General features: G+C 34.4%; 1 protein-coding gene across 1 annotated transcript in view; it reads left to right on the top strand.

Annotated features, from left to right (window-relative positions):
- The first annotated feature begins 6,856 nt into the window (after positions 1 to 6,856).
- Positions 6,857 to 14,003, top strand: part of LOC111059560 (MOB kinase activator-like 2) — an 84,554-nt gene continuing 77,407 nt past the window's right edge. The window contains 1 exon segment of the mRNA XM_039425316.1: positions 6,857 to 7,131. Within this exon segment, the coding sequence (XP_039281250.1) occupies positions 7,007 to 7,131 (125 nt within the window). The 5' untranslated portion in view covers positions 6,857 to 7,006.

Below are 14,003 nucleotides of genomic sequence, written 5' to 3'. Positions count from 1 at the left end.
GTTCTATTTCAGCATAGACACGGTATCACGGCTCTACTATAAATTATTCAAATTAATATCAAATTACAAATACATTACAAGCTATTACCAATAATTGAAATACATAAATATGGAGGTTAATAGAGTATGAGTAGTCGATAATTCAGTACTTGCGCACGTTAATGAAGCGTAGGTGTTTGCGGTTGATGTTTTTATGGTTTCAGTTTATCTCGTTAGGGTGGAGAGGAGAGTCTGTTGCTGTGATATGTTGTGTGCCCTTTGCCACTGAGGCATGCCCTATGTCTGTGGCATTCCTTTTGCCACAGTGGCATGCCCTTTACCACTGAGGCATGCCCTATCTCTGTGGCATTCCGTTTGCCACTGAGGCATGCCCTTTGCCACTGAGGCATGCCCTATCTCTGTGGCATGCCCTTTGCCACTGAGGCATGCCCTACCATTGGAATGCATCTTATCATGCATGTGACTCTCTGTCTCACTCTTGGTAATTAGATTTGCCTTTGTTAAAACGGTAGCGCTGCGGTGTCGTTGCGGGCGACAGTCCCTCTCTCTCTCTCTCCTCTCTCTCTCTCTCTCTCTCCCCCACCCGCGACCAATCATCCTCATCCTCTTCCACACATTGCAGGAGCCAATTGTTTCCTGCCAGAATGTCCTGCAGCGCTTATTACGAATCTCATCAATAATGCAGTCAGCCTCCCTGCAAACCTTATCAAGGTTTTTTTCGTGGATTAGACACGCGCCTCACTCTAAAATTGAAGCTTTGTTTAAACACACACAACTTGATTAAAAATTGAGAATATTTTATTGTTAGTAGATGGTTGGGTAGAGACAATCATGCTGAATATGGATGCAGTGGTTGTTGAAGATGTGCGTTGTTTTTAGTACATTGAGGAACCTAAATAGATGCGATAATCAAATTTTAAAAAAATCAACTAAATAATAAAAAAAATACAATTTATCCAACTTCCTATCTATTGAATTTCTATTTGATAACATTTAATGTGATCGTTAAATAGCACTTTTACAGATAAATAAAAGTGAAGTTGAATAGATTATAATACAATATTTATTTTATAGATAAATAGAAGTGATTGAATGCATTATTTATAGCTACTGATAGAATTATTGTTTTTGGAGTTATGGAGGTGTTTCATACCATCCAAGAAGGTTTTATACCTTCATCTTGGGGGTGGAGTTGTTTCATACCAAAGGAGGCTTAAGGCTGTGCAAACGCTAAAAATAAACTTTCTACTGGTGATATTTTTCAAAGTTTTTCGATTTGTATATCATCAAGCTATCACAATGATCATTACTTTCCGATAATTACTATTTTGCGATCATTACTTTTTGAGATATGAGCTGTCAAAATGATCATTACTTTCCGATCATTAGCTATTTTCCGATCATTACTTTTTGTGATATGAGCGCCTAAAGTTTAAATTTTTGGGTCAGAACATTTCAAATTCGGTAAGAGATAAATCCATGAGATTTAGAGGATTGATTCTTCATACTATTATTGATCTAGTAAAACAAAAATTTTCTGAAAATATAAATTTTTGATAAAGTTATTCGATTTACCAAAAATAACTCAACAAAAAGTTGATATACCAAAAATAACCTATATACCAAAAATTGACATACCAGGTTGATATACCAAAAATAATTCAACAAAAAGTTATTTTTGGTAATTTTTAGTAAATTTAATAACTTTCTCAAAAATTTATATTTTCAGAAAATTTTAGTTTTATTTGATCAATACCTAATAGCATGAAGAATCAATCCTCTAAATCTCATGGATTTATCTCTTACCGAATTTGAAATGTTCTGTCCCAAAAATTTAAACTTTAGGCTCTCATATCTCAAAAAGTAATGATAGGAAAAAAATGTTTTCCTGAGAAAACGTTTTCATTTTGATAGCTTGATGATATACAAATCGAAAAACTTTGAAAAATATCACCAGATGAAAGTTAATTTTTAGCCTTTGCACAGCCTTAATACCTTCATCTTGGGGGTGGAGTTGTTTCATACCATCCAAGGAGGCTCAATGCCATAATTTGGGGGGGGGGGGGTAAGGTGAGAATTAGTTTCAAGCCTGGATAACTTTAGCAAACCCTTCACTTCATTTATTTATTATCTCTCTCTTAGTGAACTGTTGAATGTCATCCTCCAACAGGACTAATGCACTCGTACGTAGGTTGATTTTTGCCAAACCATTTTGATTGTGATAATCTTAATTTTCAAATAATATCGGTTCTCAAAGAAAATTTAATGCTTGGAGTATTGAAACTAAGCGGTTTTTTGTTGAACTGATTACATTTCTTTGGTAGAATTTGAGTGGATAGTTGTCTCTCATCATCTGCAAGTGTAAAATTATTTGAAGTGTAAGTGCGAACTACTTGTAACATTAGCGATTAGCGTCGCAGTGGCTGGCCACTAGCTAACTTGGTCGTCGACTGTTTTTCTCATTTGGTGTGCGTCGATTTCTTTGTGGCTGAGTTCGTCGACTAGGAAAGTCGTAATTTTGTGCAATTTGAATGATTGCGATTGCGATAGTGATCTGGTTGCAATGGCTGCGTCGTCTGAACTAGCGTGCGATCCACGTTATAATGGCAGTAGAGAAAAATAGGAGAACAACGTTGCCGATCCTCTGTCTTGTCAATGCCTTCTATAGACGGTAGCTGATACAGGTTTATTGATGGTTCATTCCCGTTTAAAATAATCAATTATATTTTATTAAGCAAGAAATTATATTTTTCAATAATTTCATAATTAAGATGAAATATTTTGTTTAATTATTAATTGACCGAACGAAGTGAGGTCTAAGATTCAAGTCGACGGTTTGGCATTTCTCTTAATGTTTAAATGTTTATATGTTTTTATGTTGCGCATTTTCGGCGAAACGCGGTAATAAATTTCCATGAAATTTGACAGGTATGTTCCTTTTTAAATTGCGCGTCGACGTATGTACAAGGTTTTTGGAAATTTTGCATTTCAAGGATAATATAAAAGGAAAAAGGAGCCTCCTTCATACGCCAATATTAGCGTAAAAATCAGACTATAGAATTATTCATCATAAATCAGCTGTCTAGTGGACTATAATACTACCCGTTCAAAAACATCGAACATCTTGAAAATGTATCTTTCCATTAACGTTAGTAGACAGTTGACTATAATACTACCCGTTCAAAAACATCGAACATCTTGAAAATTTTATCTTTCCATCAACGTTGTAGACAGTTGCAGCCAGACCTGATAACAGCGCTCACACTCACATTCCGGGACGACACGTCACGGTACGATATAGGACAGAAAGCTCTATGTTTATTTAGTATTTTTAATTGATAAATTATTTATTAATTTTTGAGAAAACATAACAACAGATCAATGTAACTCACTGAGCGCGAGGTCTACTGTTCACAGAACTACTAGTATTTTTCAATAATTTCATAATAATCTGACAATATTATTTCTTCTAAGTTATAAAACTTAGCTATAGCGGGGCCAGGTTATAATGGTAGTGTTTGATTAGCAATGGTATTGCTATCCGTGTCTATCATTCAACAAAGCGGATAGCGCTATCTCTTTCTCGCTTTGCTCTGTTGCCAGATCGTCTTTCAACAATGTAGAATTAATCATAATCAAGATGAAAATCCTATAAATGTTATTTATCTTGTAAATAATTATTAATTCTACATTGTTAAAAGACCTTCTGGCAACAGAGCAAAGCGAGAAAGAGATAGCGCTATCCGCTTTGTTGAATGATAGACAAGGATAGCAATACCATTGCTAAACAAACACTGCCATTATAACGTGGACTTCACTATAGCGTGGTGCTCCAACTCGCTAATGTCAGAGCACAGTGTGAGCGTGTTTGCAACGTCGACTTATGGGCTAGGCCACGTGACTTCACCTGTAATTCTCACAGGTCGAGATAAATGCTGTTATCAGTTACGCGTTGCCTTACGTCGAGTGCTGTTCAGTCATTTCTGCTGCTTTCTCACCGCTGTTTTATTATCCGCGTCAGTGCAGAACGTTGTCTAACGCTGTGTAGTTTTGTGGTAACTGTCGTCAGGCAAATTCAAGAATTGTACTTTTCTTACTAGTTTTCACCCACTAGTTTTGTGGTAACACTGTCGTCAGGCAAATTCAAGAATTGTACTTTTTTTACTAGTTTTCACCCACTAGTTTTGTGGTAACACTGTCGTCAGGCAAATTCAAGAATTGTAATTTTTTTACTAGTTTTCACCCACTAGTTTTGTGGTAACACTGTCGTCAGGCAAATTCAAGAATTGTACTTTTCTTACTAGTTTTCACCCACTAGTTTTGTGGTAACACTGTCGTCAGGCAAATTCAAGAATTGTACTTTTTTACTAGTTTTCACCCACTAGTTTTGTGGTAACACTGTCGTCAGGCAAATTCAAGAATTGTACTTTTTTTACTAGTTTTCACCCACTAGTTTTGTGGTAACACTGTCGTCAGGCAAATTCAAGAATTGTACTTTTCTTACTAGTTTTCACCCACTAGTTTTGTGGTAACACTGTCGTCAGGCAAATTCAAGAATTGTACTTTTTTACTAGTTTTCACCCACTAGTGAAGTCGAAAGAAATGAAGGCTGCACTGTAGTATATGAAATAAACTTACTCGCATTTGATAAGTATTATAACATCATTTATTGAAATGAAGAAAATCATATTCAAAAGTTACAAGAAATAGAACTTCATTTTACTGGTGTAGCAGGATTGTATTTGAAACCAGCGAAGCCAGCTGGGCCAAAGATTCATTCCATTATTTCTAGGAAGTGTTTGCAAACCTATTTCTATACTGTAAGCAGTATTCCAATAGATATTAGTTTAAAAATGGCAAGTCAAGTTCTGTTTCTTGTAACATAGTCTAATATGAATATGATTTTCTTAATTTCAATAAATAATGTTATAATACTTTTCAAATGCTTGTAAATTCATTTCATATACTTAAGTGCAGCCTTTTTTCTTTCGAGTTGACATAACAAAACTGTCGATTAATTTGTCTTAGATCCTTCACCCTATTTATTTGTTCTCATCATTCAATTGAAGCTCTCTTAATAAATATGTTACTTGTTTTCTCTGTGCGTGTTACGATTTGTTACAATATGTTAAACCTATGTTCACCCTATTTATTTATTCTCATCATTCAATTGAAGGCTCTTCTTAATATTTTACTTGTTTTCTCTGTGCGTGTTACCATTTGTTACAATATGTTAAGATCCTGGTTCTGTATAGTTTTTAAGTCTTGCGCACACTGAATCCTGTCAAGTACGGATCAGAGGACAACGGAAGAAACGGTCAATTTTGAAGACGTTGTTAAAATTTCCCGCTTCTGTCATCGTCCCGTGTCCCGCATTCATTAAGATTTCAGGAAGGTTTCTGCAAGGTTTCAGTAAGATTTTTCCAGTATTACATTGGTATTGTTATTATAAAAATTATTGTACCTCGTCTCTTAGGAGTAATAGAGTTCTTGTACCATTTGTAATTGATTTATCTAATTGAATACTCCTGAACAGTATCTAACAGTCCTGTAAAAATATTGTTGAGTCAATATACTCGTAAATGATTACTGGAATTTCCTCTCATAAATATTTGGAATAGATTAATGAATATCTATATACAGAGTTATCATAAAAGAATGGTGCGGTTTCGAACATGGTTTAAAGAAAAACCAAATTACTTACAGTTGATGTTGTTTATTCATCTAATTTGTCGTCTCAGGCAGTTTTTTATATAATTGATAAATTTAAATATGTGCGCCTTTAGTCGTTCGACAAAATATCCAAACGATAATCAATTTCTCTCCAAACATTTGCTAACATTTCATTGGTTATGGTTGTCATTGCTTCATTAATCCTGTTTTTAAGTGGTTCAGGTAGATTTTTTCTAGTAAATTTACATCAAAAACATTGTTTATTCACAAGAAATCGTGAACTGAACCCCTTTAAAACAGGATTAAAGAACCAATGACAACCATAATCGAAGAAATGTTATCGAATGTTAAGAGAGAAATTTATTATCGTTTGGACATTTGTCGAGTGACTAAGGGCGCACTTATTGAAAGTTATTAATCATGTGAAAAAACTGTTTTAGACGACAAATTAGGTGAATAAAAAACATTAACTGTAAGTAATTTGGGTTTTCTTTAAACAATGTTTGAAACCGCACCATTCTTTTATGATAACCCTGTACTTACATTATTTCGTACTAGCAGGTAACCCGTGCTCCGCAAGGGACCATTTTAAAACTTGACAAACTGAAAACTTGACGTAATGAAATCTTGAAGAATTGAAAATCGTCCCATAACCATCCTCGGTTAATTTATATTGAGCAAAATTTAAGAATCTATATGAAAATTTCAAGTTAATCAGTCCAGTAGTTCAGACGTGATGATGCGTCAAACATAATTTTCCTATCCCGTACCTGTATAAGCCAGTTCTTACCTTTATAGTATAGATTATTCATTGAGCTATTCTTTTTCGTAAATTATCCTGAATGATCAGAGAATACGTTACGATTGAACGTTTCAGATATGCGTTCAAATTTCAGTTATTAATTTTATCTATGTGACCTTCTTCGAGTTTTATTGGCGTTGTTAACCAAAGTTTCCACCGTGATTAATTGCCCATATTTCACTATAGATTACTGCTAGACGCTATCATATCTACCGAAATTCTCCATTATTATGAATATTCAATGTCAATTCAAATAACCTTAATTATAGTCATCGAAGTTCATTACCGAAATTAAAAAAAAAAAAAACAAAAAACACCAGGAATATAATTTTCTCAATTGTTTTTCATTGTAATAATTATATCTCCACCAATATTCAAATACTAGTAGATCCATTGTGATTTACTGTCCTCTCTGCCTTGTGTTTTAATTACTAGGTGAAATTACTAATTATCTTTTGTCTAATTTGTAGCAAACGAATTTTGACTTTTAATAGTTTTGTAATAGAATTGGTGTTGAAAAACAATCAGCTCATGTTTAGAGGAAGTGTTATGAAGACAGTGGAAATGTTCGGGGGTGGGAGACGAGTGCGATATCCAAATTTGGGATCAAGCTTCACTGTTCTTGACATGGATGAGACTGTCACTTGTTTCTGCAGGTAAATTGCATTCAATTGATTTAATACCGAATCTTTCTCAATATAACCTATAATATATAATATATCATATAGTCCAGTCACTATTTACATGGAATATGGGTTTAAGTAACAATACATTTTCCATTTTTCGACCGAATTTGACTTGTGATGCAAGATTTTGAACCGCCTTGACAAGCCGAGAAGAATAAAGTGTAGTACGATGAAATCTGAGCATTGGGTCAAAAGTTATAAGTGTTTGAAATTTTGATCCTTGAGGTATCCTTAGGCGCGCCTCTCCACTAGGAAATACTGAAATGAAGTGCATATAAACGGGTGATTCTCATTGAATATAACCTCATAAACTTATGTCAATGTGCGAAATATCAATGTGATGACAATGTAGTTGGTGATGATGGTTGAAACTGAAAATCAGCTGTTTTTCACAATACAAGGAGCATTGTTGTCAGGTGTACCTGTATATGAGATAGAGCGCTCTACCTGATCTTTGATTGTAGAGCACAAAAATACGCCCAGAGGTATTTTGAATTATACATATAAATGGTAACAATCGGAAGATATTGTTGATCAAAAACTAAAATTCATCAAAATTGATTTTTTCTTCAAATTTCACTCATTTTTGAAAAATCATAACTCAGTACTCATTGGAGATAGAGAGTTCCGAATGATCTCATTTCATTCATAATTTTATAATCTTAAAAAAGGCGAGAGCAAATATATCTCTCCGAAATAGAAATAAAAATCTCAGTATCAGCATCAATGTCCGAAACATTGTTGTGATTAAATAATTCAAAAAGGGTACTGAGATTTTTATTTTTCTTTCTATTTCTATAAAAAGTAGCCCTATACAGAAAAGAGATATATATCTGTCCGATTACGAGATTTGGCAGAAATAGCTGAAAACTGGAAATTGAGCCGAAAATACGAGGTTTTTGGGCCACTCTGTATCCAGCACAAGGAAATTTTTCATGAAGAAATTGGTTCTGGACTTCTCTTATGTACCCAAATAATATATTAAAAAATCAGAACTACAATTTAAATTGCAAGCACACCCCTTTTTTAATGTCTATATTGACTGGACTAATATTAATTTGATTTGTAATAAATTGTATCCGCAAATAAATAGATAGATAGATACATACTTATTTTCCAGTGTAATTATTATGAATCTATTTAAGCTATTGAAATGATTTTCTGATTGAGCTTTATTGCTGAGTACTCACGTGTGTTGAATAGCCTATCAATGCTATTCTATACACAGAGATAGATGAAGGTTTTCTCTTGTCTGTTCTATGAGGCACATAACTTAACTTGATGCTTAGTTATAACTCGAGAGGCAGCTGAGAACTCAACAATAAAATGGTCTATTAAAAAGTATAAAAACTGTATGGAAGTGCATTAAACCGTCTGACAATGTGACAGTATACGCTTTTCAAACCCTGAAAGAAGACGTAGACATAATTCATGGAGCAAGATGCGTTTTTAAACCTTTCTTCTGCTGTTTTTATTTTTATATCACTGGTTGGATTTAGTCTTGACTGAAATGTTGGATAGCTTTGTTTCATCTGTCCTTAATCATACTTCCGCTGTTTTTCAATTTCAGTTAGTAACTCGTCACTCAAAATTTATCACTTTTCATAATAGGTGACTGGATTATTGGATTGTTTTTACTCAATTTTTATATACCTATTCTCTTGCTCTTCTATTTTTTTCTGTTTCATTCATCATTGACCGAGCGAAGTGAGGTCTAAAGGTGCGTACAGATATACGCGCCGCGAACTTGAGCAATTCACTTTTAATCAGCTGACTATATCTGTATTTTTACAGAAACGGTATAAGATATTACGTTTTCCCCAACAGAGACCGGACAACCAAATAGCTATTTATATCTAAAATTACACAATAATTCAAACTGCTCAGTTAATGACTTGAACTGTTCATGTCAGAAAATTGAAAAAGTTAAAAATATGAAATATCTTGGTGTGATGTTGGATGACCATTTGAAGTGGGATGCACATTTAAATTATCTATCATCTAAACTCAAATTTCTAGTATACAATTTTTACAAGATTAACCAGTTAAAAGACCGTAATATAATAAGATCAATCTATTATGCTTATGCTCATTCACTATTTCAATATGCGATTGAGGTATGGGGTGGAACTTGCGACACCCACTTCAATAAAATTTTTACTTTACAAAAACATTTGATTAGAGCAGCCTTAAGTAAACCAAGACTATACCCTAGTAGACAATTATTTGTTGACCTTGATGTACCGACACTTAGACAAACGTATGTTGTTAGAGCTATCTTGTACCTTAATAAAAATTTTCAGCATCTTGAGTCCAGAAGAACGCCTTACCTTACCCGTCCAGCAACTACAAATGCATTTAATGTCAATCTAATAAAACTATCTGTATGTAGACACCAGTTCACATACTACTATAATCTACTTTCTAATAAAATTCCTTTCAAATTCATCAGTAATAAAATCACAAAAACTCTTTTAAACGAAATAAATCACTGGACTAAACAGCACATTTACTTCTCATTACCTAAAGTATAAATTCTAATAACCAAACATATATGTATAACAACCACAATTATGTAAAATCACAGAATATTCATCAATTGTACTCTGTCTTAAAACCGAAATTCTTATTATATTTTTTATTCTTTATTTGTCTCCACGAATGTAATAGTTAATTTTCAGCTTTTGAACTCGCAGCAGGCGCTCAGGTTTTCCTTGCCGGCTGTCCCAACAAGTAATATTTATTTTGTTCTATTGTAAAAAACTTAAATTATTCGAATTGTATTGTATAATTTAAATTATAGTAAGTTTTATAATGTAATTTTGTTTTTGGCAAATAAATTATTATTATATAGATATAAAATGCTTGGCATCAGCTGATTAAAATTGAATCGCTCATGTTCGCGGCGCGTATATCTGTACGCACCTTAAGATTCAAGTCGACGGTTTGGCATTTCTCTTAATGTTTAAATGTTTATATGTTTTCATGTTGCGCATTTACGACGAAACGCGGTAATAGATTTTCATGAAATTTGACTGGTATGTTCCTTTTTAAATTGCACGTCGACTTATATACAAGGTTTTTGGAAATTTTGCATTTCAAAGATAATATAAAGGAAAAAGGAGGCTCCTTCATACGCCAATATTACCTTAAAAATCAGACTATAAAATTATTCATCATAAATCAGCTGTCTAGTGGACTATAATACTACCCGTTCAAAAACATAGAACATCTTGAAAATGTTTCTTTCCATCAACGTTAGTAGACAGTTGACTATAATACTACCCGTTCAAAAACATCGAACATCTTGAAAATTGTATCTTTCCATCAACGTTGTAGACAGTTACAGCCAGACCTGATAACAGCGTTCACACTCACATTCCGGGACGACACGTCATGGTACGATAGGTCAGAAAGCTCTATATTCATTTAGGATTCTTTCTAGACATTTTTAATTGATAAATTATTTATTATTTTTTGAGAAAACATAACAACAGGTCAATGTAACTTACTGAGCGCGAGGTCTACTTAGTTCTGTTCACAGAACTACTAGTCTATCTATCCCACTAAACATTTTTATTGATTTATGAATGTCTCAATCTTATCCTCCAATTTTCTTTGGTATCTGTAAGTAGAGAATAATCATGTACAATTTCTCGAGTGCTTTAGGAGATACCGTGTTTGTCCATTAAAAGCGTAATTGAACGCTCACATAACACCTGCCTTGATTACTGGCCATCAGTTAACCGTTCAATAATGAGTGGGAAAGTAGTTGTTCCATTTTGCTGGCGGCGACTTTCATGCAATACTGGTGGCACCTCAGCATCCATGGGGCAAAATTACATCGTGGCTGGTCCGCTGTAAAAAGTCTTGAACGTCGTCTTATTTGTGTCGTTTTGTAAGGGTACAGAGAAACAGTATTGGACACTTTTTGTCACTTGCAGGTGATTCTGGGACAATTTTCATCATCAATTCTACCTCGTATTTGTAGTTCGAAACTTTTTATACATCTTGGTCAATCTTCCAAACTCGGATTTCCAAGATATTGATAAAGAGTGATTTGTGAAATAATTCCTTGGTGTGTCTACTCTCTGTATGAGAACTCTGAAAAATTAGTAGATTATTCAAATGATTTATACCATGTAGTTACTGCTCCATGTGCTTATCAATTTTGTTCCTAAAGCTGGCTCCAGACATGCGTCATTCGGCAAACACCGAGCAGCGACTCGCCGAATCACGAGTAGTGTGGATGGATGTTTGTCTATTCGGCAAGCAGCGAACATTCGTGCTCGTTGTTTCAGCCGGCTCCAGACATGCGGTATTCCGTGAACACCAAGCATACTCGCCGAATCACGAGTAGTGTGGATGGATGTTTGTTATTCGGGGAGCAGCGAACATTCGTGCTCGTTGTTTCCCGTTCAGTGTCGGTCTTTCAAAGTGGATGATTTTTTGGCAAAAGGCGAAATTTCCTTCATCCACACATTCGGTTTGGTGCTTGTATAATTTTGTTGTTTGCTTTTGGAGTTGGATCTACATCGAGGCTAAGTTAATTTGTAGATAAGATTTTTATTTTATTACAGTCTGTACATGATCGTTAAGCTATAAATATCAATCACTTTCAATATTATAAAGAAGCTCATTTAATAAATTCAAATCTTGATGAACACTAGATAATAACCAGTCCCGTCCAGGTTACTGAATTATAACCTGAATTCCTTTCATGTTTTAAAAATGTCTACAAATATTCATTTTTAATCAATTTATTGTAGTTGAAATTCTAGGGCTTTTCATGTCTTATACAGTTATTGACCGAGGTACATAGGGTTAGTTTGGTTTATTTATAAAAGCAGGATAAGCAAGCAGAGCATCATCAACATCGACATCCATGTTGACGGTAGATGACATTCAGTTGACGAATATTTGCTATTCCCAAAACGAGCAAGTGCTCGGCAAACCACGCATGTGTGTAGATGTCTGCTCGTTAATCGGCAAATATCAAGACGAATAGTTCGCCGAACGCGGAACATTCGGTGCTTGCTGAATGACGCATGTCTGGAGCCGGCTTAATGTAAGAAACTATCCACCTTTGAAAGTTGAAGCATTTAGATCAAATAAAGTAAACTATAGATGGAATGTTCCATTTGAAAAGTGAGTAATATAAAGTAGTTTGCTTGTCAGTTTCATGTGTACAGATTGGTTGTGGAAGGGTATATAATAAAATAAATAAAAGCTTATTGAATTCTCATACTCTTATACTATACTTAACTTTCATGCACTTCCATACAATTTTTCATAACTTTCAATGCAACTTTACATTCATGAAATTAATTTATGAGAATCTTTGATTTTTACTCCTAAATCATTTTCCCCCAATACGAATTCCTGTTCGAATAGTTGATACAAACTCTGTTCTTTTTTGGCAAGGGCGTGATGGAGCATAGTCTTCCGAGATATGGGTTATTCATGAGAAACAATAAATTCTATTCTATTGCTGGTTCAATATTTTTTCAAAATAAAATCATGCGTAAGTTTATTATCACTATCAAAGGACTATCAAGTTTGGGAGTGCGTCAGGCCGTCAGCCACTAAAGGTGGCACTTGATAAAGGTCCTACACCTTGTGTAAGTGAACCTTGTTCATCAAAACGTTTTTCATTAGTTATTGTCTGACATTAGCTATTGTTTTCATTTGATGTCCTCTTCTGTGATAAAACATTTATATCAATTTATTCAAAAATGTGTTTCAATATACGGTAACTAAATTTAAACTGCAGACCTTTAGTAGGTGAACACCTTTAGTAAGTGACATACACCCTCAAGTTTGTTTCAGAAGACATAAACATCAAATCATTAACATATTTGAAAATTATTTACTCTTATAACAGATTGATGAAGATCTTTGTCATAGTAGTACAGATATTTATCTCGGGCCACTCCCGTGTTTCGGATGGACACGTTAAGCCGTCGGTCCCGGCTGCCTAAAAAGCAGTCGTTAGGTCATGTCAGAGGCCCTGAAATTGATCAGTTGCGACCTGAAAACTCTGACACCAGACCTGAGCCAGCCAGGTCACTCGATATTATTATTATTATGGTAGTACAACAGTTCACTAAACTTAATTCTTATTCTTTGTGAGTATTGAACATTGGGGTTGTTGTTGCTGATTTGTCGGAGAACATCTCCAGCGCGCTGAGAAGTGAGTAGTTGCTCGCTTTGAAACAAACGGTGATTGAATTTCGGCCGGCTATTTACGAAGGATCCAGGAGAGCAAAAACGCTTTGAATGTTGGGCAATATCCGCCCGAGGGAATTGGATGACTGCTGCTGCTGCTGCTTAAGGGAATTCATTCCCTTCTGCGACATCCATCCTCATCTCCTGACTTCCCTCTCCCTCTTTGACCCCTCTTTCAACTCCAAGTTTGGGGTCTATCAAACGGAATTATTTAGTAGAAATTGAATTTGCACCTTCAATATTGATAAAGTTCAAGAGGTGAACCTTTCAAATATAATGTAATATCCCTCTTCAAATATTAATATCGGGACACCGAGCTTCGCTCGTTATTTATTTATTGATAAACAGAACACAATGATTGGGGAAGGACTTACAGGCACAGCCCAAAACTGTTTCTTCCCCGAATTTTGATATTTATACACCATAAATAGTAAAAAAGTAGGTTAGAGAATACACTTGAATTCAGGTCCAATTTTCAGTCAAAACATTTGAAAACAGATAAGTTCCAATTTAGATTTTATATAAACAAAATTCAAAAAGAAAATAACACTCACTAATCACTTAAAACTGTAAAATAATGATTAACTTTGAAAATTATGATATACTCTAATTTA

The sequence above is a fragment of the Nilaparvata lugens genome, chromosome 3 (assembly GCF_014356525.2).
Source record: "Nilaparvata lugens isolate BPH chromosome 3, ASM1435652v1, whole genome shotgun sequence".
NCBI classification, from domain to species: domain Eukaryota; kingdom Metazoa; phylum Arthropoda; class Insecta; order Hemiptera; family Delphacidae; genus Nilaparvata; species Nilaparvata lugens.
This window is presented reverse-complemented; position numbering and strand designations above follow the sequence as displayed.